Source organism: Girardinichthys multiradiatus, chromosome 7 (assembly GCF_021462225.1).
Source record: "Girardinichthys multiradiatus isolate DD_20200921_A chromosome 7, DD_fGirMul_XY1, whole genome shotgun sequence".
Lineage (NCBI taxonomy): Eukaryota > Metazoa > Chordata > Actinopteri > Cyprinodontiformes > Goodeidae > Girardinichthys > Girardinichthys multiradiatus.
Window position 1 is genome coordinate 24,704,574 of NC_061800.1, and position 24,376 is coordinate 24,728,949.

Here is a 24,376-nt window from a genome sequence, read left to right on the forward strand (position 1 = left end):
AATGTTTCATTCGCAGTCTCATTTTAGCGAAAAAATTATTTATTTAATGAAACTGTCATTTTGATGGAAATGTTTTCCATCACTGCCACAACACTCAGCCCGCATTAACGCACGTCAAAAATTGTGTTGCCCTTAAACTGAATCGGAGCTGTAAATGGAAGTTACGGCAACTGTTGCTGTCACTTCAGTTTTTATCAAAATGAAAGAAGAAAACACCCGGTGGAACCATGGAAACAGTCTGTGACACAGAAAAACACCAACATCAAAGCATGCATACTGTAATTAGAATTTATTGAAAGCCGACTCAGTCAGAAAAAGGTGCATGATCAGCTGAGCATTCTGGATTTGGTCCCAAGCCTTCTATTTAACACAGTACAGTGCACTAAAGCTTCAGCATCAAGCTATGAAAAGATGTTCTGCTTATTTGTGATTTTGTGATTACATCTACAGTATATATTCCAATTTTACAGTACATAAAGATGAAAGTATGCCTAGAAAGATGAACATTTCTAACATTTGCAAGTTGTGCTATCCAGCAGTAGTATTAAGATTTAAGACCTTTGGCAATGGAAAAAAAAAGCACTACTCCTTCCAAACGAAAAGGCTACACAACACCCAAAATGCGTGCTACCCACCAGCGACAAGGCATGATGACTCGACAGGCCACCTGACACCCTCTGTAGTTGTAGGGCCAAGGCCAGTAGCCACGCAGAGGCTCGCACACTCGCTGACAGTGAGTGTAGCTGCGCTGGCATTCTGAGCAGCAGATTCCTTGGTGGTCCAGCATGTTATCAAAGGTCATAGAACTCTCTTCTCTGGCCTCTCCGCTGTGCTGTGGTTATATTAAAGATGATTAGTATATGAACGGCAAATCTATATCTGCAGTTCAAACAAGCTCTAAATCTATTGATCATCTCAAGAACGCAGATGCTTTTGTGGAAATGTGAAGTTTTTCACATTGGTTCAAAACCTTATCAAGCTGGAATGGGAGCTTCAATCACATTGACCTAATATTAAAGATGCCAGATTGATGAAATGATGCAGCAGCAGCAAAGACCACGCAACAGCAGAGACAAGGTCTGGTTGCAGGTTAACACATTTCCTCACCCAGTTCTAGTTTTGTGAAAATAGATTATTAAGGAGGTTGGCATCCTAAGGGGATAGTTTAGATTTTTGTTTTAAATTTAATTCTGTGAGGTTATTAAAAGCAGCCAGTGTCTTACTTGAATTATGCTTCTCTCAGAATGTTCCAGAAATAGATTTGACAGAAAGGCCAATGAAATCAGAGCTTGGTGATTTCTAAAGCAAATGTTTGTCAAACAGCTGTAGTATAAAAAAAACATAGAAGCTCATGCAAATGCTGTTTTTTAAACCTTTACACACATCCTACTTTTGCATCATACAGTCATTTACATAGAAGCCTAATTATACTGTCACTTAACAGTGTGTTGGACTGAGGTTCAGTTAGAACAATGTTTACTCCTTTTAGACTGGTGTCACGAATTTGCCTCAAACCAGTTCTAGAACCAATGCAGCCATTGTGGTATTTGTATCCTATTATTGCCAGTTGATGTTCATTCCACACATACCAAGGATTGTATTGAAAGTCCTTTGCTGCCATTTAGTGGTTATGCACAGTTGTGTGTAATTACTACATTGTGCTCATTAAGTACCTACATTTACATCTGTCATTTCTACTACATACAAATGACCAATCTCTCTTTTGATTATGCATCTGTTTGAAAATAAAAACACCAATAAATAATGATTTGTATGATTTTAAAATAAGTCAGGCAGTAAGGATATAATTACAATGCTAAATGCAAAAGTAATCTAGCTGCTTTTGTGTACTTACTGATAATGTTCCAGCTATCTAAAGTTAGTTGTCACATAAACAGTCACCACCTGAATCAATACCTAAAATAATTAACAGCTAATTTAGCCATTTTTGGGTCAAAAACCTGTAAGTATTATTATAATATTGTTATTTTTTCTGCTTTCATAACACTGACTTTGAAATTTATTATTGATTAAAGCAAACCAAGAACACAGCTGCAGCGGAATCCCAACCTTATACAACAATTATCAACATTACTTGTAAAAAAATAATAATAATATTTTTTGTGGGTTTTTTGGGTTGTAGCATGCATGCAAATAATCCAAAAGAGAACATTCAATTGAAGTGTGGTTCACATGTCATGCTGTAAAACCTAAAATGAAATTTTACTGTTCATGCTTGACTACAACTGTTTTAAACATTGTTTCAGTTAGCATTTTCCTAAGACTCTCAAATATTCAGGCTCAAGCTGAAGAATAGATGTTGACAGAATTACTGTTCTTGGGCTATTTTAGTTAGATCTGAAAATCAGACTCAAAATTAGCTGCACGGTTAGCATTAGCTTATTAAATACGACATTAACATGTCAATAATTGCATTTGCATGCATCTCCAGTTACAGAAAATTATCTGCCTATTTAACATGAAGGGTTGTACAATGTATCTGTACTTCTTTTAGTGTACCAGGTCACTAATTTCAAATGTGAAAAAAGCGGATTAAAAAGATTACAGTTTTAATGTTAGTTTCTAAAATCTGGGGTAACTTATGATGCATTGAATGTACCTTGGAAGTCAGTTCTGAGAATTATGTCACACGCAGTCCAGTCTTCTAGTTTTGGGTTGTAAAACCAGTGAGATTTATTAATTGTTGTGTTGTTCTAATAACTATCAGAAATAATAGCCTATACCAATATTAAACACATTTGTTTGCATAGTATGTATCCAAGCACAAAAGCAACATCTACACTTAGAGATCTCAAAATATGTACAGTGCTGTACTTATTTAATGATTAGCAAATGATCAAAAACAAAGACGGCTTTCTTTTTTATTGCAAATTTTACTATGTTTAGCACACACGTGATCGGGTGTTGCCAACATTGGGGGATTGAAAAATGGGAGTTGGCCCCGGTGTTGGGGTGTAAGATTGAATGGCATCAGGAAAAATGCAAACATTTTCACAACAATTAGAAGGCATGCATATATATAGCTCCATGTAGAAAGAGTTAAAGAAATTGAATAAACATTATAGTAATAGGAATTTGTAAGTATTAGGTTATGAAATAAAAAAATATATATATTTGTGGCTACGTAACATCTTTGCATGTGATTTGTTTTTCCCACCTAATTAGCTCCAGTTCTAATTATAAAAATGCTTCCACATTTCAATTGAATGTATCATTTTATTGGTCTGAGGAGACCCTGAAGATGTGATTTATTCATAAATGTCATATGTATTTTTAGTTTGCGTTAAAGAATGTTATTAATGACGTACTCTATGTTACCTCAGTGTAGTTTTTCTTGATAGAGAACTGAAAAGCAAAATAAAAAAAATTATCTTCTTTAATTAATCTTTAAGAAAATGTTATAGTACTGCAAAACAGATTAGTAGATCAAATTACATAAATCAAAATAGATTACTTACAAAAAAAAGTTCTCAGACTGTATTTGTTTTGCATAAAGTAACCATTCCTCCTGCTCCCTGACTCCTTCCATTGCATGTTTTGCAATTTCCTCAGTGAGGGAAAAAAATTCCCGGGCTCAAACCTTGTTTTGTATCTTGTAAATATTCTATTCTTCAGTGTTCTTTTTTCCCCTAACAAACTACATATAAGATCTACATATATCTACATAAGATCTACAAACTACATATAAGATCCAGGACTTTTCTCAAAATCTTGCACTGTTGTAAGGCTTATCATAGCAACACATGAACAACCCTCATAATTTGTCTTACTCTGCAATCCCACTTATCTGAGCAATGAGTGATGGATTCATTGTTTTGGTTGTTGAGAAATGTAACAATGAGTTTGAGGGAGAGCAGGAAAGTCTTAATTGAGCTGTAAATTAATATGAAACGTACTTTATTGTGTATTAAAGGTAAAGGTAAATCATTGGATTTGGTTTCGATTATAGAGCAAATACATTCAGTTTTAAATATATGAGGAACACACTTTGTTCCATATTAAAGCACAACAGAACAAAGTCTGTCTTTAACTTTCTCCCAAGTTCAGATAGAATGCATTATTAGACTCCTGTCGCTTGGTGTTAAAATACTGACTGCTGATGCCTACCACACTGAAATCCACTTTAAAAAGTTTAGAACTAGAACGATCCTTTCAGCACTGTTGTGATAAAGTAATTTGTAAAAAGCAAAACTTAATTTCAAAACAACTCTTTAAGGGTTGTTTTAGGGCCTAGAATATGCCTCTTGATACCAAATAAAAAATTAACCAGCTGTGGAGACATGTTTACTGTAAACAGTGTTGCTGATGAAATGATTACTCACATGGTAGGGGTTTTCAGGATTGTACCCTGACCCCACAGCTGACTGCCCTTCATCCACAGTCTCCTGCTCACTCATCAGGTCCCTCTCCTCATTGGTTGCCTTGATCTCCGGCATGTTTAACTGCCGTTTGGCTCGCTGCATGCCTCTCTTTTTCCTCTTCCCATCTGTTACTCCATCCACAAGAGGCAAAAGTATTGGGTCAACATCCACAAGATGCCATACATGTCCCCAGAGCTCAATCCTACATAGCTGGAGCTGTCTCAGATGTCTTGAATAATTCACTCCGCAGCAGTGATATCAAGCAGTGTTGCATGTTTCAACTTCATTCTTTTTTAATACCCGACTTTGTTAGTCTTTTTTCTCTGCTGTTCAACTCTAAATTTAGTGTATGTTCAAGATGTTCAAGTGTTTCAATAACTTCTAAGCCAAGGCAGGAAATTTTACAAGTGTGTCAGCAGATAAGAAAAGCAATCACAGCTAAGATTTTAAAGAGCTGTGAAAAAAGTTAAATGGCTCAACTTAAAATAGATTGTAGCGTGTTTTAGAAGAGTAGTTTTTCTTTCAGTGCAATCAGGGCTGGCTCGAGGTACATTCAAACTCTGTAACTGCGCGAGGCCTCCTGCAACCTCAAAGGACATGTTGGCTAACACACATGTACACATGAATGTCAACAATTGAGACTATTAGCAAAATATCAATTTCTTTTAGGGATTCAGTTAAACAAGTGAAACTCATTTAAATTCATTCCAAGCGGTCTAGAGTGATAGCTTTCAAGCATTTATTTCTTTAAATCTTGATGATTATGGCTTATAGTTAATGAAAACAGAAAAAAAAAAATTCTCAGAAAATAAAAATGTTTCATCAAAACAATGAACAGACTGGGGTTATACCTGTTGCTTGTTGACCTTTTTCTACCACATGTTTTCCTTACAGTCAGTGTTTTTATAAATTTGCTTGGATACTGCATGCTGTGAGCAGCCAGCTTCTTTAGCAATGATGTGTTGTGGATTATCCTCCTTGTACGAGGTGTCAGTGGCTGCCTGCTGGAAAACTATCTCCATGACTGTGAAGGCTGTAATATATATATATATATATATATATATATTTAAATCCTTCTTTTATTAATCTATAAAATTTTTTCATTTCCTGAGAAACTGAATGTGGGGTTTTCATTTGCTGTTACGCCTGTTCTTCGATATTTGCATAAATAAACATTTGAAATATATCACTTTGTGTGGTATGAATTATTATATTCCTCCAAAGTTTTTAAATAATTTATGAATTTATCTTTAAGCTATTTAGTGTGAAATCAGATATATAAAGACATGGGGTAGTTTTAAACAGGATAAGTTAAAAGCATCTCATGTCTACCTATAAATATCACACCTTTTTTAATCATACTTCCACTAATCTTTCCATTGAAATGCTCTCTTATAGCACTCTGAAAACAGCCAGCTTCTTTAGCCATGACCTTTTGAAAGTTACCATTCTTGTGGACGGTGTCATTGACTGCCTGCTGGATAACTATTAAGTCAGTGGTTGTCCCCATGACTATGCAAGACATACCATGGCTGTAACGTAGCATTTCTGCATTAGAAAATGTATTACACATTTTTTTAAGAATCTCAATTTTGTATTTTATTAACTATAAGCCCAAAATAGATCCTTGAAAAATATCCCACTGTGTGAGAACAATCTATATAATGTTATAAGTTTCACTTTTTGAGGTATAATTGGGCCCACAAGTGAAATTCTGCTTGGGGCCTCCTACAACCTTAAGCAGGCTCTGGGAAAAGTAGAAAGAACCTTTAGGGTACATGGGTTGGAGCCAAAAAATGGGAAGTTCCCCACAAAGATCCAGAATTCTGTAGCTCAAGAATGTGCTGTTCTTCAGCGACTGCTTTGCTGCAACCCATATAAGGAACTCCTCATCGAACCTCACAGGCATTAATTCATCTGTCTGACAAGAGAACAAACACAGTTTCTCTAAATTACTCACATTAATGCTGCAGCAGTATCTTTTTTTTTCCAAATTCTCAGCCTTGGTGTGAAAGAACTTTTGCACACGTACCAGGTCAAACATCAGCGTGTCTTTGTTGTGTGCTCCCATGAGCGGGAGGTTTGCTTTGATATGGGATTTTATATAGCACTTGTCTCCTCCGAAGAAGCGGATTCCGGTTATTCCCTGCATCAAATCACAGAGATGCCATGTTTACACTCACAGCTTCGCTACTTTGCTAAGCACACAAAAGGTCTTTGCTGAGCTCTGGGGGAAAGCGAGAACAAGGACAAACTTACTCACAATTTGAAAGTCATGAATCTCCACAGCCTCCCCAGCTCCTCTCCCAGTTTGAAATCTCTGCAGATTGTTGTCAGAATCAATTTCCACGGAGCCCTCCGTCGCCTCCCCGTTGATGTTCAGGCTGTAACGAACATTATAAACCTGGTAGCATTCAAAGCAAGATGTTAAAATGACTGATTAGTGGAGTTATGTAAATCACAAAGTGGCAAACACAAACAGCAGAGGCAGGAACAAGTTTCACATTGCTTGTGTTATTTACCCCCTTGCAGACATTTCCTTGGAACAAAATCCTCTGTAGTTTTGACACACTGAGAATTTGAGTAAAGCACCACGGGAGATGCTGTTGCAGACCCCGATGAGGAGGTTTGCCCCACATGTGAGCTCATTAGAACACAAATAAACATAATGTTGATGCTTATAAAATTTTGAAGAGCACAATGAATCAATTTGTGCAGCTTGTGTGCTGAAGTCAGAAGGAAATATTTGATTTTACAGTCTGTAATGCTGCACACTAGTCAACATTTTAACATATAAAGCCAATTCACTTACATTTTTATCACTGACTTTCCACATGTAGAAGGAACCCAAAGATGCACACAACATGAATGCTGTACCAGTGATAAGGACCACAACTCCAAATCTCAGCACATGACTGACTCCAGCTGAAGGTGGTGTGCTGGATGTGCTACGAACCTGAAATTCAAGAGCAAACAAAGACACATATAGCAAATGCTGAACAATGACTGAGGCAAGACTAACACTGCTGGGGAAAACCTAAGACTTTACAGAGTTGACAGCTTTACAAACACGTCATAGATATCAGTAATGCTTCTGATCAAAAACCAGAGTATGTCTTACCGCAGCACAGCAAGATCCACCAGCTGAATTCTGCACTTTTCTCATAATCTCTCTCCAGTGGCTCTATAATTCCCTCTCTGGTTGCTTCTCTTTATGGGAATTGGGTTATCCACCAGAAGGCTTTCTGACAGGTATGTGTGAATGACGTAAGGTTAATACAAAATTGCAAAATTCTTCATCTGAATGTTACCTGGGTCTCCAGGTTTCCCCAAGGCAACATGTGGCCATACCCTTGGTACCAAACTAAGGCAAACATACACATTTTTGTGTAACATACATATTATATGAATTAATATGCACTGTTAGGAGGAATATAACTATATATCTTTATCTACATATATCTATATATACACTGCTCAAACAAATAAAGGGAACACTCAAATAACACAACCTAGATCTGAATGAATGAAATATTCTCATTGAATTCTTTGTTCTGTACAAAGTTGAATGTGCTGACAACAAAATCACACAAAAATCATCAATGGAAATCAAATTTATTAACCAATGGAGGCCTGGATTTGGAGTCACACACAAAATGAAAGTGGAAAAACACACTAGAGGCTGATCCAACTTTGATGTAATGTCCTTAAAACAAGTCAAAATGAGGCTCAGTATTGTGTGTGACCTCCACGTGTCTGTATGACCTCCCTACAACGCCTGGAGATGCTCCTGATGAGACAGTAGATGGTCTCCTGAGGGATCTCCTCCCACACCTGGACTAAAGCATCCACCAACTCCTGGACAGTCTGTGGTGCATCATGACGTTGGTGGATGGAGCGAGACATGATGTCCCAGATGTGCTCAATCAGATTCAGGTCTGGGGAACGGGCGGGCCAGTCCATAGCTTCAATGTCTTCATCTTACAGGAACTGCTGACACACTCCAGCCACATGAGGTCTAGCATTGTCCTGCAATAGGAGGAACCCAGGGCCAACCACACCAGCATATGGTCTCACAAGGGGTCTGAGGATCTCATCTCGGTACCTAATGGCAGTCAGGCTACCTCTGGTGAGCACATGGAGGGCCATGTGTCCCTCCAAGGAAATGCCACCCCACACCATTACTGACCCATTGCCAAACCGGTCATGCTGAAGGATGTTGCAGGCAGCAGATCGCTCTCCACGGTGTCTCCAGACTCTGTCACGTCTGTCACATGTGCTCAGTGTGAACCTGCTTTCATCTGTGAAGAGCACAGGGCGTCAGTGGCAAATTTGCCAATCCTGGTGTTCTCTGGCAAATGCCAAGCATCCTGCACGGTGTTGGGCTGTGAGCACAACCCCCATTTGTGGACGTCGGGCCCTCATACCATCCTCATGGAGTTGGTTTCTAACCGTTTGTGCAGACACATGCACATTTGTGGCCTGCTGGAGGTCATTTTGCAGGGCTCTGGCAGTGCTTCTCCTGTTCCTCCTTGCACAAAGGTGGAGGTAGCAGTCGTGCTGCTGGGTTGTTGCCCTCCTACGGCCTCCTCCACGTCTCCTGGTGTACTAGCCTGTCTCCTGGTAGCGCCTCCAGGCTCTGGACACTACGCTGGCAGACACAGCAAACCTTCTTGCCACAGCTCGCATTGATGTGCCATCCTGGATGAGCTGCACTACCTGAGCCACTTGTGTGGGTTGTAGAGTCCGTCTCATGCTACCACGAGTGTGAAAGCACCACCAACATTCAAAAGTGACCAAAACATCAGCCAGAAAGCATCGGTACTGAGAAGTGGTCTGTTGTCCCCACCTGCAGAACCACTCCTTTATTGAGTGCGTCTTGCTAATCACCAAAGATTTCTCCTTGTTGTCTATTCCATTTGCACAACATAATGTGAAATTGATTGTCAATCAGTGTTGCTTCCTAAGTGGACAGTTTGGTTTCACAGAAGTGTGATTTACTTGGAGTTATATTGTGTTGTTTAAGTGTTCCCTTTATTTTTTTGAGCAGTGTATATATTGGCGAATGCTGGTCTTTCAAAAAGGGGAAGCTCAATTTCAAGATCGCTGATTCGCTCATTTCGCTGTCAATCAAAAAGGGATTCAGCCTCAGACAGATCCTCCAATCATCATGCAGAAGCTGAGCGTCTGGGACAGCCGAGGCCGGCCCAGTGCCCCACAGACCCCCAGAGAGGCTGAGGGTCCTATGGGCGGAACAAAGCCTAGCATTTTTGCTTTGCCATTAAACTCACTGTTTAAAGCACTGTGAAGCTGCGGGAATGAGTGAGAGGAAAGCCGCGTCGTTACCAGTGATATGAAGCTAATTCTGAACAAAAGTTGAACGCGTTGTAGCGCATATTTAGTCAATGACATGTACACACAACAGTATATATTTGATCACTTATTTTTTGACATTTTAGGGGAAGCTCAGCTTCCCTTGCAGTCTTATATATATATATATATATATATATATATATATATATATATATATATATATATATATATATATATATATATATATATATATATATATATATATATATATATATATATGTACAGTATACAGGATTATGTAGATCAGACCTCTTTAATGTCACAATCACAGTAGCACATCATTATAAAAGGGAAGGACATGAAAAATGCAATAGAAAATGCAAAAATAGGATTGCATGCCTTTGTTTTCATCCCCCACTGACTCAATACATTGTAAAATCACATTTCACTGCAATTATGCCTGCAGGTTTTTTGGAGTGTGTTACCACAAGTCTCTAAGAGGTTATTTTCCAGGATTCCCTGCATTTAGCACCATCCATAGTTTCATCAACTCTGGCCAGCTTCATTTTCCCTGCTGAAAATGTCATTCCCGCATCATGAATTCCACCAGTCCACCTGAGCTATGAATATCTGCAACCCTTCCAGAGCTTCCACAGGCCTTGGCTGCTTCTTTGATTAATCTGCCTTATACCCAGCTTAATAGTTTAGGTGGACAGTCAAGACCTGGTAGGTTTGCAGTTATACCATGCTTTTTTCATTTTGGATGCTATGCTGTCTCTGCTCAGTGGTCCCAGTCTTTTTTATCAGCTTGTTTGTCACTGGTTCTGATGCTGTGTCCCCAACAGATGGATAAAGATGAGATTAAACTCTCCACAACAGTCTTAGAAGATATGCAACACCTTGCATATTGCTGCACCTTGAAGAAATACAGACTGTTCATTCCCATCTTGAAGACTCTGGACACTCTGGCATCTCCAGACCAATCTGTTGTCCAGGGAAATACTTAAGTATTTAAAGTCTACCACACCCACTTCCTTGCTGATGATGAAAATTGTGTTTGACAAAAATCATCCCCTTTGACCTTTTCATGATACTGTTTGTTAATGATCTTCATGGGAAAGCTGTATTTATGCTGAGATTAAATTGCACACATAAAATTGTTTAATGATGTGACTTCTGAAGGCAACTACAATGTTTTATTTGTTTTTTGCAAAAAAAACCTTGAAAACCACGTATCATTTTCTTTTCCACCTCACAAGTTTTAGCATGACAAAATGTGAAAAATGTCAAGGGTCTGAATATTTAAGCAACATACTGTGCAAAAATCTCATTTGTGTGGTGATTAATCTGCTTAGATTTGTGTTCAAATGTGATTCAGTTTTACCTTAAATTTATGCAGAAATGCAGAAATGTCAAACACTACCTCTTCATAAATTTTTTATGTGCTTACTGCAGATTTTCCTAAGTTGTTTGCCAACATGTCAGCAGGCATGGAAGAAGTCACTATACCTGTAGTCAAACTTGTAAATATTATTATTCGTAGGTTTATATATTCAGACAGCAGGCTGGTAGACAGTACAGACTCTGAATACAGAGCAAAAAAGAGAAAGATAAAATTTGCTTAATTATGAGCTTTCTGATTTCAAGTTTTATGGTCAAGGTTTCCTGTTCTTTATTATAACCTAAAAGCAAGAAAAATAGCATGAAAAGAGATTCAAATGCGCTCTGCTCCTGTTGCTTAGGAACAGATTAGATTACTTTTTTAGAATAATTGGTAAGCTGGGGGGCAATCACGGAAGGTGACGGGATTCTTTGACTTTTTAAAAATATGCAATTGTAGGAGAATTTGAGCAGCAGTGCCATATTTGCATGGAAATTGGAGAAGCAGAGTAGCCCCATTGTGCATGATGAGAAGGCAAGGAGATTGGTTTTCACTCACTATCAGTTCAGAACTACATTATATTTACTGCACCTCACAAGCCTTTGAGGCAAATAAAATACGTACAGGCGGTTAATTGGGGTTGTATTACTACAAACAACTCTCTATTTCTTTTTTTTTACATTTTAATCACTATTGAACAGCAAAACAGTGTTGATTTTAACTTTTTATTTGTGCAACATCATGATAAAATCTACCACAAACATGGTTGATTGTTTTCCACAGCAGAGAGGCCATTTTTCAGCCTAAATGTCCAAAAGTCATGCCCTTAAATAGTAACACATGCTTTTAAAAAGTCATATTAAAATTCATCTTTACATTGAATCATTATGAAAAATATATCAATAGAAAATCTTGCATATTACACATAATACAATAAACAGTCTTATATGAGCCAAAAGACACACACAACACGCTACCGAACACGTCAACAATCCAACATGGAGTCAATCTGGATTAAAGATCTGTACAGTATGAAGACTAAATGTCTTTTAACAACAGTATGAGACACAATTTGGGTTCTTTTAGGAGTTTGTGTATTCAGGGATGGAGATTTCATCCGTCTCCTGTATCCTAGCTGGTGTTGGTGGACCGACGAGAATGTAATCAAACTCCTGGTGTTGGACCTTTTCGTACACGCTCTGCAGACCGCTGGTTTTAGGTAAATGAGCCGGGTAGTAGTTTTCCCTCCTGGCATCCCGGGGAAGTGTGGCAGTCTTGGAGAATGTCGACAGATGTGATCCACAGGCCAGGCTCGTGTTGGGCCTGGTGGCTGATGGGCTCCAGCACCGGTCCGAGTGTCCTAGCACTTTGCATTCACTGGTGCACGCCCAGAGACCTGAAGGGGGAAAACACAGCAGCACTCATCAGGATGTGACATAAATAGTTGATGAATCATCTGGATGTTTGAGGATAAGGGATCCCAGGACGCTCAAATGAAACTTAGCATGCATATGAATTAATCATAACTCTTGAGTACTGATAAATATATAGTTTAGATTTGGTACTACATTGATTCTGTGCTGGATGTTTCTGACACTCACTGTTCATTGGTGGTGACTCCTTCTTGTGAACATCTGCACTGATGTCAGAGTCGCTGTCGTTGAAGTCGCTGTCCCCTTTCCCACTGTCCTTCCCGCTAATTTGGGGGTCTCTTGCTGAGATAGTCGTGAACGAGTTGCCCTTCCATATTGTTATAGGCCTCACGGTTTCTTTGCCATACCCCGGTAGTGTGGAATAACCCTTCAAAGACATAAAACACATTTGTTTTGAGTCAGAAAGCTCAAACAGATAAGGTGGTAATCTTGAAATGTATGGGAAAAATCTGCTTACCTTTAACTTAGCCTCCATCGGCCTGCTGTTTGGCTCAAAGATTCCTGTTGTCTGCCTGCTATCCTCACTGCTGGCCTCTGTTGTGTTGCTGCTGGCCAGAGGCAGACCCTCTGGAAATGAATGGACATCAAACGCTTTGCCTTTGTGATTGACGATCAATGAATCCATACGACTACTTTCCACTTTCTCCATATTGGGTGTTTCTACTTTCTCATCGAAATTTCCCTCACTTGTCTCTTTTTTCCTGCGGCTACAGATGGTCGCAATGAGAATAATAGCCAGCAGGAGAACAGAGCAGCTCCCAGCCAGGACGATGATTATAGCAATGGACATGTCCCACTCGAGTAGCTCCTCGTTGCTATTTTGAGCCGAGGAAGGTTGGCTGGGTGGGGTGCCTTCTATGAAACTGAAAATAATCATGGCTGTGGAAGTCAGAGAGGGGGATCCGTTGTCACTGACCGCCACTGTGACTTTAACGTTGTTCATGAGGTCATAAGTGAGCTTTCGACTCACAAGCACCTTTCCAGTGTCTTTGTTGATGGAGAATCCTAAGTGCCCCCCTTCTGTGATCTTAAAGGACAGCTGTGCATTTATGCCCTCATCAGCATCTGTGGCCCTAATCTGTGTCACCAAGTAACCCGCAGATGCATCTCTGGGTAGGAAAACCTCAGCAGACCCCTTGTAGAGTGAAGGCTCTATAATATAAGGCTGGTTGTCATTCTGATCAACTATTTTTAACCTGATGATGGCTGTACTCTGCAACTGGGGTGACCCCCCGTCGCTTGCCTGAATGTGCACATCCAGCTGTTTCATCACTTCATAATTGAAGCTCCTCAGCGCATATAGGGAGCCAGACACTGAGTTCAGAGACACAAAGGTGTTCATCGGGGACCCCATGATGACACTGTCCACCAGCCTGTAGGTGATTTTGCCGTTGATACCCAGATCAGCGTCGCTGGCCTCCACTGTGGTGATGTAGGCGCCCGGGGCATTGTTTTCCACCACTGACACCTCATAAACGGCCCTCGCAAAGTGGGGGGCGTTGTCGTTCTCATCGCTGAGCCTGATGGTGAACTGAGTGATTTTTCTTAACGGGGGTGACCCGAAATCCTCAGCCATGACTGTTAAATTATACTCACTGATCCTCTCTCTGTCCAGAGCAGCAGCTGTGACTATCATGTAGCTGTCCTCATGGGCCTGCCGGAGTTTGAAGTGATCGTGGCCGTACAGAGAGCAGTGAACTTGACTGTTAACTCCAGAGTCTCTGTCCAGGGTGCTGATCAACGCTACCAGGCTGTCCTTATCTGCCGCCTCGCTGATGTACGCAACACCCGTTGCAATGGAGGTCATCGGGGTGATGCTGATCTCTGGGGCATTATCGTTTACGTCCGTGACGTGGATTATGATTTTGCACACTGACGGGGTCGGATTTGCGCCCAAATCGATAGCCTGCACGTCCAGCTCATAGGTACTTTTGCTCTCGAAGTCTACGGGACTCCTGAGCGTCAGGCGGCCCGATTTGTTACCCACTTGGAAAAGTTCGCGGATCTCGTGAGAAACCTGCTTCCCGAACCCGTAGACCACCTCCCCGTTCAGACCCTCGTCAGCATCCACTGCGTTCAGATCCAGGATCACGGTGCCGACCGGCGCGTCCTCTGGGAGGCTCACTGAGAAGCTGTTCTGGTCAAAAACAGGGCTATTGTCGTTAAAGTCAGTCACTCTCACAGTTATCTTAGTTGACCCGGATCTGTGGGGGCTCCCTCCGTCTTTTGCCACCAGTTCTATATTATATGAGGGCTGAGTCTCCCTGTCAAGCTCCTTCATCAAAATCAGCTCTGCATATTTAACCCCATCCGCTCTTTGGAGCACATCGATAGTGAAGTGACTGTTCACAGAAATCTGATAGCTTTGTATGTAATTTGACCCGACATCGGCATCCACAGCGGGATTCAGAGGGATCCGGGACCCCAGAGCTGCGTTCTCTGAAATTTCCACCACAGACTCCCTGTTTGGAAACTCCGGAGAGTTGTCATTAATGTCGCTTATTTCCACCTCGACGTGGATCAATTTGTAGCGGTCTTTAGAAAAATTAACCACGTCAAAAGTAATCAAACACTGTGGAGTGTGCTTGCAGAGCCTTTCTCTGTCGATCCGTTCCCCGACAATGAGTTGCCCATCGCTTTCTCTCACCCGGATAAAGGAGTCGTTAAATTGTTTCATCATCCTGAAATTGGTCTTGGATGAGTGGGACACACTCAAGGACATGTCCTTGGCGAGGTTCCCGATGACAGTACCCGGTGCACCCTCCTCTCTGGTCTGGTACCTCACTGTATTTCCCTCAGACTGAGTCCAAGAAGCGAATAAACAAAGATGAAGATAGAAAATAACAATCCACCGGTACCAATAAGTTACATTCATCTTTGCAGAGGTCTTTTCCTCGCTGAGTAACCTCACAATGTGCGGTTCACATCTGGAGCGAGCCCTCCATGCAGCGCCCCGTTTTTATCAACTGAACTGCGCTGAAAGTGAAAGTTAGTCCTTCAGTGCGCGCAGCAGCCAGCCAGCCAGATATGCTCGCAGCCTCGCCTTCAACACAGCTCCAAATTCTGCAGTGGCGGGGTTTATACAGCTCCTCATGCTAATGAGACCAAGTGTGACCAATCCCTCGCTTTAGAATTAAAAATACATCCACACAGGGAGAAAAAATGTTCTGTGCTTTCTTTCTTTGCACAACAGAAACAGGAGCAGAAAGATAAAGGTATGAATACATATATATTGACATTTTTCTTTTTGTAATCACAGGCGCATCTCAATAAATTAGAATATCATTGAAAAGTTATTTCATTTAGGTTATTCAATCCAAAAAGGGAAACTCATACTGACTTAATGAAAGACTGATATACTGGAAAATTTCATAAAAACAATAAAACGGATTTTTAAAACTGAAAGCATAGGAGTAGAAAATTTAGTGGAAGGAAGACGTGGAAGTAGTGCAAATTTAAATGCATGCATGTGTAAAATTTGGGTATCTTCTTGTATCAGAAGAAACGAAGCCTAACCTGAGCTTGTTCTCATAGTTTTATATGACAAAGCAAAATAACAGTACAACAACCACTGACAGGGGAACCCTCAACAATTGGCTGAGAATCAGTTATTATTTTCTCTTTTTCTCATTCATAATATTTATTTTCATGAATGATGTAACCTATCACTGACATACTAAATATGACAAATGCAGAATGGATACATTTAACTGATGACTACCAAAATATTTTAGATGAGCCACCATTTTCAATTTAATAAATTAAATGCTTTTTCCTTATCATGCCAAATTTCCCAATGTACACAAGTTTACCCTTAACCCCTAGTCTCTTTTTGAGAGTTCTGATCTAAATTGGCATGCCCAAAATTATTTGAATAAATCACAAGAACCACATGATTTATTTGAATGGTTGTGGTATCACAATAAAGGTAACACTCTAGAAAATATTCCAGATGACTAAAAATCAATAATTGAGTTACTGAGTGAGAGAAAATATATGGTACGCAGCAGAAAATTAAAAACATAATTTCTGCCCAAAACACTTGTGCTTTAAAATCTGAATATTCTTTTAACAGTCTGTATTTGAAGTCCAAATATCTAGCAAAACACTGTACAGAATCCGACCATTACTGTAATAAATTTCATGAAAAAAACAAGTGTTAGAGAGGCATTAGTTGATAAAAATCTACTTGGACATTCTAAATCAGCAAGTTTGGTACATTTTGGCACCACGTGTGCCGTTTGACATTCAGGAGAAGGTTTTTTTTAGGTTGTTTTTTTCCTTACTTATGTCTGACTGCAGATAGGGATTACATGTAAGAACAAGTGTTTTGGAGGTTTGTTTGTAAAAATCCAAGAAAAATGCATTTACATATTTAAAAATGAAATGAAACATATAAAGGAACTAATATGTTTCCCCAAATGGAGAACATTTACCAACAATAAGATTTAAAATAGAATTATAGAAAATTGAAAATGCACATAACAATTAACACCAATCTGGCAAGAAAAGTTAGGAATACAAGGAGCAACTGGTGGAAATTTGTTAAAAATACTGTAATTAAATAATACTAATAAATCTGTCATAACAGCAAAACCACATTGTTCTCATCAGTGTGGCTCATCATAACCATTGCCATAACCATCACTCTAAAATCACTTGAAGAAATGGGGACATTATAAATAAAATAGGCTGTAAAAAGATATTTATTCAGTCAATTCAGAAAAATACTGAAATGAGAAGGTAAAACAGACAAAATGCCTGATTAAACAGCTGTGTACTGTGAAATTCAACATTAAAACTAGTTTGATTAAGTTTGAGCATAAACTATATTTATCAAATTAATAATAATGAGATATATATAGTATCTGTAATGTTTACACAGAATCAATAAAAAGGGCTTAGCGGAATTGAGTAAAGAACTTTCTGATTGTAGAATTTGATAATAACACTAATAACCCCAAATGGAAACAGTAAAGCCCCCTTGTCTAATGCCTGGTTCACATAGTAGGATTTTCATGCTGATTTTTGACCCGATCTTTTCCTTCAGACATGGCCCGATCATGGTGATGGTTCTTAAGATAACCTTTTTAGATATTCCTTCTGTGTGGTTTGTTATGAATGATCTAGTCTCCTAGAAAGGACGACAGGACCACTCCGACCTCAAATCGGGGATATTCTGTCATGATGGGTTCTGAACCAGGAGACTCTAGAGCAGCACACCAGAGAGACAGGAAAGGTTTAAACAAGTTTATTGAAATTGTGCTTTTGGGCAGTGTCAGGATTCCGTAGTCAGCGGGCTTCAGGGATCGGCTTACTAGGAAAGAAAGAGCAGTTATTATCAGGCAGGTGGTTCTTAATGTTAAGGTAAGAGTTCCAGGCTTACTTGTAGATGAGTGTGTAGGTTCTGAGGAGAACTGAGCAAGCCACGAGGACTGAGGCTAACAGGTAAGCGTACTGTGCGAGCGAATTCCTCTAGATGGTGAATAGCATTGGAGGGTGGACAGACAGGGCAGGTGAAGCGAGGAGCGATCTTGCAATCTGATCCTGTGGATCCTGAGTGGTCCTTGGACTGATATAAATTCACTGAAGTATTTACCATTAGGCAAGAGCCCAAACCACAGCGGGTCCTCCAGGAAGCAGGTTTGCTAACATCCAGCAGGGTAAAAACCAGAACCACGGAGGATTTATCCAGAGCAGGGTTTTGTTGTCAGCAACCTTCAGGGAGGAACAGAGCTTGGGTTAGCAAAGGCTGGTTAGCACAAGGGCAAACACAGAGCAGGGTTTGTTGGTCTAATTACCACTCGGCAGAGTAAACAATCCGACGCCTCCTCCAAGGTCTCAGCTGCTTAAGAAGCTCCTCAGTGATTGCTCTTGATGCGGTGCAGCTGTGCGACTGCACCTACCTGTCACACCTTGGTGGAGGAAAGGAGAAACAACACTCACACAGCACGAAAAACTGGCACACAGCTCCATGGCCTGACATTCAACATGTTGGATTGTCTTAGCCCGATATCCTAGCGTGTGTGGTGTTCCCCGAGGACAAATGACCATGCAGCCTTTTGAATGCAAGGTGATGGAGACATGGAGGTGGATTACTTTGAATCTGTTTTAATCTCGAGAGGGTTTGCGAGATTTCCAGTCTGACATCTGAATGTCCGTGAGTGAAATCTGCCCATGTGTTGCTCTTGCCGTGTGGCTATACACAACACATTATAGGAGCAAACCTGTTATATCTATGATTTTTTTTTATTGTCATGTTTGGGGTCTCTCAGGTTTTGAAAATCAACCAACAATTTTAAAATCTTGCCTTGTGAACCAGGCATTAGGAGAGTCGACACAACACAGACTGGTTCCACTATCAGCCACAAACATATCATGCAACTGCTTACCAGAACTTTTGGTTCTTGCCAATTGTTCTCCCAATACAGAAGACAGGACAAAATGAGAGTCGAAGTTTCTGCCCTCCTGTGCAATAAAGTGTTTCACTATCTGGTCAGACATTTTAAGTTGCACAGAACAGTTTCTTAGCAAGTCCATTGGCCAATTTGGGTGATTGACATGTCCATTGAACCAACAGAGTCAATAGAATCCAGGGGTGTTTACTAAAATCACATAGCCAACATCATTCACCAATCACAATGAGGGAAATGCATTCTCCATTAAGCGAGGGAATGTAGCTTTGCAGTTTTCTACATGGTGTCCAGGAGACTAAAAAGGGGAAAAAAGACAGGAATCATGACAGTGTGACACATGGGATAATGGATGAAAGGAGTCGGGCGGAAATATATACTCTAACATGAATTATAAATTAATAAAAGCAAAGGTAAATCGTTGTTTACGTTTTGCTTTACTAAAAATAGCCTGATATATTTTGTTCTTCTTCTGAGTTTTGCACTTAGAGCGGTGATTAATGTGGTTATTAATGTTTTATTGTTCGTAAAGCATGCATCTTAATAATTTAAAATACAAAAAAGTGAAATTATTTCATTAATTTGATTCAAAAATTTAAACACAGATTTATTACAGAGTTATATACTAATAATATTTGTTGTCTGTTTATTTTGATCAATAGGGCTTACAGCTAATGAGAACCTGAAAAGCTGTTTCTCAGCAAATTGAAAAATTACATATGACAAATAAAAAAAAAAAAGTACAAAGACATGTTTTTTTATGGCATACGCAATCATGGTGAAGACTACTGATTTGACTGTGTTGCAGCTGACAGTCACTGACACCATCTACAAGGAGCAGTTAATTTGCTGGTTGTGTGAAGAGTGCAAGAATAACAATAGAAAGATTGGTGAAAGGAAAAGTATTGTGAAAAAATGTGCCCAAGCAACAGCGAAACCACAGCAAACCCTGTTCAACAATTAGGGAAGATTCACAAGGCTTAGACCAATGACCAAGTATTGAGTGCCTATATTACAGTCATAGAAATAGCTTTCAGACATACCCTTAAATTGTAGACAACAGAAAACAAACTTTAAATTACATATTTGTTTATTTGGGACACAATTTTATTAGTGTAAGTATGATGGTTTTTATTGATGGGTTACCATTGTTTAAAGTTTTTGTGCACATCTGTAAGACCTATTAACCATGATTTGTGGGTATATTTAGCAAGATGCCTAGCTGAAATGTGCCTTCTTGATTTTTCCAAATGTCTTGAACATATATCCCCACATTATTTATTGTTTACTCCAGCAATTAAAGCATGAGGCATTTATTTAGCACAAGTCATTCCCTTTTCCTTTGATGTAGGCTTTGTTGTCTGCTGAGAGTGCTTGCATACACGGGTGCATGTATTTTGTGAGTCCGTGTGTGTGAGTGTACTCTGGGGACATTTAATTGTTCTTGGGGAGCTGAGCGAGGTTCAATTCAATTCAATTTCAATTCAGTTGGTCTTAGATAACTTGAAAATAACATATTCCTCAAGGGACAAATCTGCCAGAAAACATCTGATGAATTAAGTTGCAGCTGATGTTGCTGAATTATTTCAGGTATAATTCGATATCCATGCAAGCATAAATATTCTAATTTAATGCTCTAGAACAAACAGATTTACAGATATATTATATGCATGGTCTGATTATGGAGAATCTACACTTTTATTGGATAATGCAGATAATATTTTTATGTTTTTTTCATATTTTTGTTTTATTTCTTTTATCATCTTTTACTATTTGTGTCATTTATATGGCCCTTTGTTGACTGTCTATGTTTGCTTTATTACTATTGTGTTAATCCAATCCATCAGTGTTGTTGTGCTGTTGTTGTGTTGTAGGTTTGTTTGGCTATGGATAACTATTAATAAGTGCCAAAGGCAATTAATAACATAGTCAGTAATTTAGATCAAAATTACCAAGGATCACCTGATTATTAGGAATTAATAGCCAAACAGCTCTCGGTCTCTGTCAGTTATTGTTTTATGAATACCTGCCTGATGAGGTGTGGTAGTACAAAACAACAGATGAAGGAGTGAATTTCCACACAGGCGTTCTCAGCAAGCCCTCCACACATGTACAGAATAAACACAAACAACTTCTCTCCAAATAATACTTAAAATCCCAGTTAAAATACTTCATGCATTATTTCCCAATTCAGTGTGAATATGTTTGTTCAAGGAATTGCTTTGAGGAATTTGGAATGGGGCCAAATTAGCTTCAAAACTAATTACGAACAACAATTTGTGTGTGTTCAAACAACCAGTTCACAATGCAAATCAGAGGGGTAAATAAAATAGTATATGGTAAAAGTATATAAAAGTATGATTTGCTGAGTTAGAAATCAATAAACGTTTGGACAATTAATTCTTAATGTTGAATGTTATGTTGAATCAGTATTCACAGTGAAGGAAGTTTGAATGTCGTTGACACTACTAAGATGACTGCAGAAAACCGTGTGTGCCCTCACAAGATGCCTGTTTTGACGGGCATTAGCAGTTCAGCTAACAAAGGAAATTGTTTATTTAGCAACCCTTTAAGTTTCACGAGTAATCTTAAATACCGTTAATACAAATGTTAATGTTTATTATTAACATACAGAATGAATCCTGTTGTAAACAAAACTGAACTAACATTGGCTACCATTTTAACATTAACGGTTTTAGCTTTTTAGCATTAGGTATAACGGAGACAATTTAGCTCATTTATAATGGCTATATAGACATATTTTATGTAGGTTAGTAAAAATATGTTTGGAAAACACAGGTAAAATGGATTAATCTCATGTTACAGGAATTAAGTCATTCTATAAGTCATCAACCCGACAAACCAAATTTGTAGCTTTAGGCTCAATGGCCTTTTAGATTAGCAGATGACAGATACAAACAAAGCAAAACACAATGAAATAAACAACATTTAAATTGTTTTATCCTGAACCCATTTTCTTTGCCCAGACACAACCTCTTATGTCAACTGTTTTGATAAACATAAGGACAGGAGGTCCAACAGGGCCATGAGTTGCATGGTGGGCACTCTCAACAGCAGCTGGGAGGGAGAGTGTCTGCTTGTGTAGAGCTATGGTATAAATTCCTTCTTCTCTAGGCAGTGGGAAAAAAAAAATGCTTCGTCAGGGACATCGTCTCTTTTTGGGGATTCTTTGGCTCAGATCATTTTCTGCAGAGAATCAGAGAGGAAGGTTAAGATAACTAGTCTTTTTTTCAGCTGGGTTATGGTTACCACCAGACCATACTTTACTTTGGATCCAATGATGCAGTCTTTTACTCGGCCAGCGAGACCCAGACATTCATGTCTGTTTCTTCCCCTATGCAGACTGCGGGTAAAATTGAAAGAGGTGCTGCTGCGCATAGAGCTTTGTAGCTGTATGACATCATGGGGATTCCAGCTATGAAACTCCTCCTTCCTTGGAGCTGTGCAGGAGCATGAATTAAAGCTGTGCATTCTGAGATTCAGAGATTTTCTCTTTTCTGTGTGCAGTTCAGTCATTGTTTCATCCCTTGGCCGGGCCACAACAATGTGTTCAAAGATTTGCTTCAGTCATTCTTGTCAGTCTACTCCGCTTACACATCTAATACTGTTTCTAATTAATATACCTGCAACGTGGCATTCATTAGCACCTCTAAATAGTTGGTTCTTGTTAGTCCCAGTTTGTTTCCTTTCTTGTACTGCTGTAGGGTTTCTTTAAATGGCTCAGCTTCTTGTGGCAAACTTTTGGGGAATAAAAAACCTTGTTTTCCAGTCTTGCTTGCTTTTGGTCTCCTTGTTGTGCATTTGGCTCCCACAGTCACTGCATGACACAACTTAAGCATTAATTTAGTCTGGGTATGTCATTCTTTTGTGTTTCAAAATGTTCCAATGTACAAGTCGTCAAAATTGTAAAACAGCCTTTAGCAGTTTTTTTGGGATGGTGAATTAAATGTTAAAAGATAGAAAGATAACTGTTAATAAATATTAAAAGCCAGAAAAATAATTATGAAATGTTTATGTACTGTTTGTTCTCATGTACCGTTTGTCCTCCGGACAATCACTACAGGTTTAGGTTTCTTACCTACAGTGATCCAGGATTAGAAGTGTACTATATGTTGTGGATTTAATGAGAAAATTTCAGTCATTATAGACTTGAGAATTGACTCTGACTTCCCCCTCAGAGACTTGGCACTTGACTTGGACTTGGAAAAATACACTGGTGGTAGCATCACGCTGCAGGGCTGCTTCTCTTTAGCACAGACAGGGAAGATGGTGAGGGTGGATAGGGAGCTAAATACAGAGCAATTCTGAAAAAAAAATGTTACTGTTAGAGAGTGCAAAAGACCCTAAGGAGCCAGAGCTACAACATAATGATTTAGATCAAAGCACATTAATGTGTTGGATGGCCCAGCCAAAGTCCACACCTAAAGCCAATTAAAAAAAATCTGTGACAAGATATGAAAATTGATTTGTACGGATGCTTTACAATCCTATCTGACTGACTCTAGATGTGGAAAGCTGTTAGGAATACATTGGAAATAAACTCCGAGCAGTAATTGCAGAAAAATGTGATTTTGCGTGTCACACATTCAGATTTTCATTTGTTAATTATTTTGAAAACCATGTCATTTTTCTTCTTTTTAACAGTAATGCACCACTTTGTGTTCATACATCACATCGAATCCAGGTATAACACAGTAATGTTTGCAGCTGTAATGTGAGAAAAAGGAAAAACAACAGGACAAGGCACTGTAGATATTAAGGTTTTTTTTTCTTGAATTCCATTGTTTTTTTTTACTTTTAGTAGCAGGTTCTTTGTTTGCCTGATAGAGTGAGCTGTTTGCATCCAGTTTGAACAACAAGGTGCTTAAAAACCAATTAATATTTTTATGACAGATTTTCTATCTTCAGGACAACACAGTGCAATGTGTTGAAAAAGTGTTTTTTTTCATATTTCACATGAATAAACTTTAACCTGCACAAATCTCTCACACCATCCCTTCTGTCAGTTTGGGATGAATATGGAGTATCAGATGAGTGACAGACCTTATCACTCAACTAGTGTCTGACCTCACTGATAATTGTGCAGCTGAAAGGGATCAAATCCCCTCTCTCTCTCTCTATCCACAGTCTTGTGCCTTCCAAGGAGAACACAGGGAAATAAAATGTATAATAATGCATAAGGTTTTCTGTCAAGAACCATTTATTCCAGCAGTGTTCACATTCACTAGTAAGATTGACATTTTAGTGTACTCTGCTCACATTTTTAACCACCCAGGTTAAGAATAACAGCACTGCACCTGCAATCTGTAGCTCAGAATTCCTCTTACGACCTCAGCTTTCAGTCGAAGTATTTCCCAGCAGAATATCATGAGGTTCACTAGTGTTGAATTTACTGAAGGATAACCCTGTGCCATTGACTCAGTAAAGTGTTGG

General features: G+C 39.2%; 2 protein-coding genes across 4 annotated transcripts; both read right to left on the bottom strand.

Annotated features, from left to right (window-relative positions):
• Positions 1-274: 274 nt before the first annotated feature.
• cnmd (chondromodulin) lies at positions 275-7,594 on the bottom strand. Of its 3 annotated transcripts, none has more exons than XM_047371001.1 (8): positions 7,504-7,594; positions 7,195-7,338; positions 6,905-6,985; positions 6,646-6,786; positions 6,415-6,528; positions 6,150-6,303; positions 4,344-4,507; positions 275-832 (listed from the first exon to the last, which is right to left on the bottom strand). In XM_047371001.1, exons 1-8 carry the CDS (start codon positions 7,546-7,548, stop codon positions 605-607), a joined length of 1,071 nt encoding a protein of 356 aa, XP_047226957.1. In that variant the 5' UTR covers positions 7,549-7,594; the 3' UTR covers positions 275-604. The 3 variants fall into 3 exon arrangements, with proteins under 3 accessions (XP_047226957.1, XP_047226958.1, XP_047226959.1); XM_047371003.1 differs by lacking the exon at positions 275-832 and adding an exon at positions 3,316-3,366; XM_047371002.1 differs by lacking the exon at positions 6,905-6,985.
• Positions 7,595-11,787: 4,193 nt separating this feature from the next.
• On the bottom strand, positions 11,788-15,558 carry si:ch211-199f5.1 (protocadherin-8). The gene is made up of 3 exons (XM_047369852.1): positions 12,967-15,558; positions 12,678-12,876; positions 11,788-12,472 (listed from the first exon to the last, which is right to left on the bottom strand). Exons 1-3 carry the CDS (start codon positions 15,382-15,384, stop codon positions 12,159-12,161), a joined length of 2,931 nt encoding a protein of 976 aa, XP_047225808.1. The 5' UTR covers positions 15,385-15,558; the 3' UTR covers positions 11,788-12,158.
• Between the last annotated feature and the right edge of the window lie 8,818 nt (positions 15,559-24,376).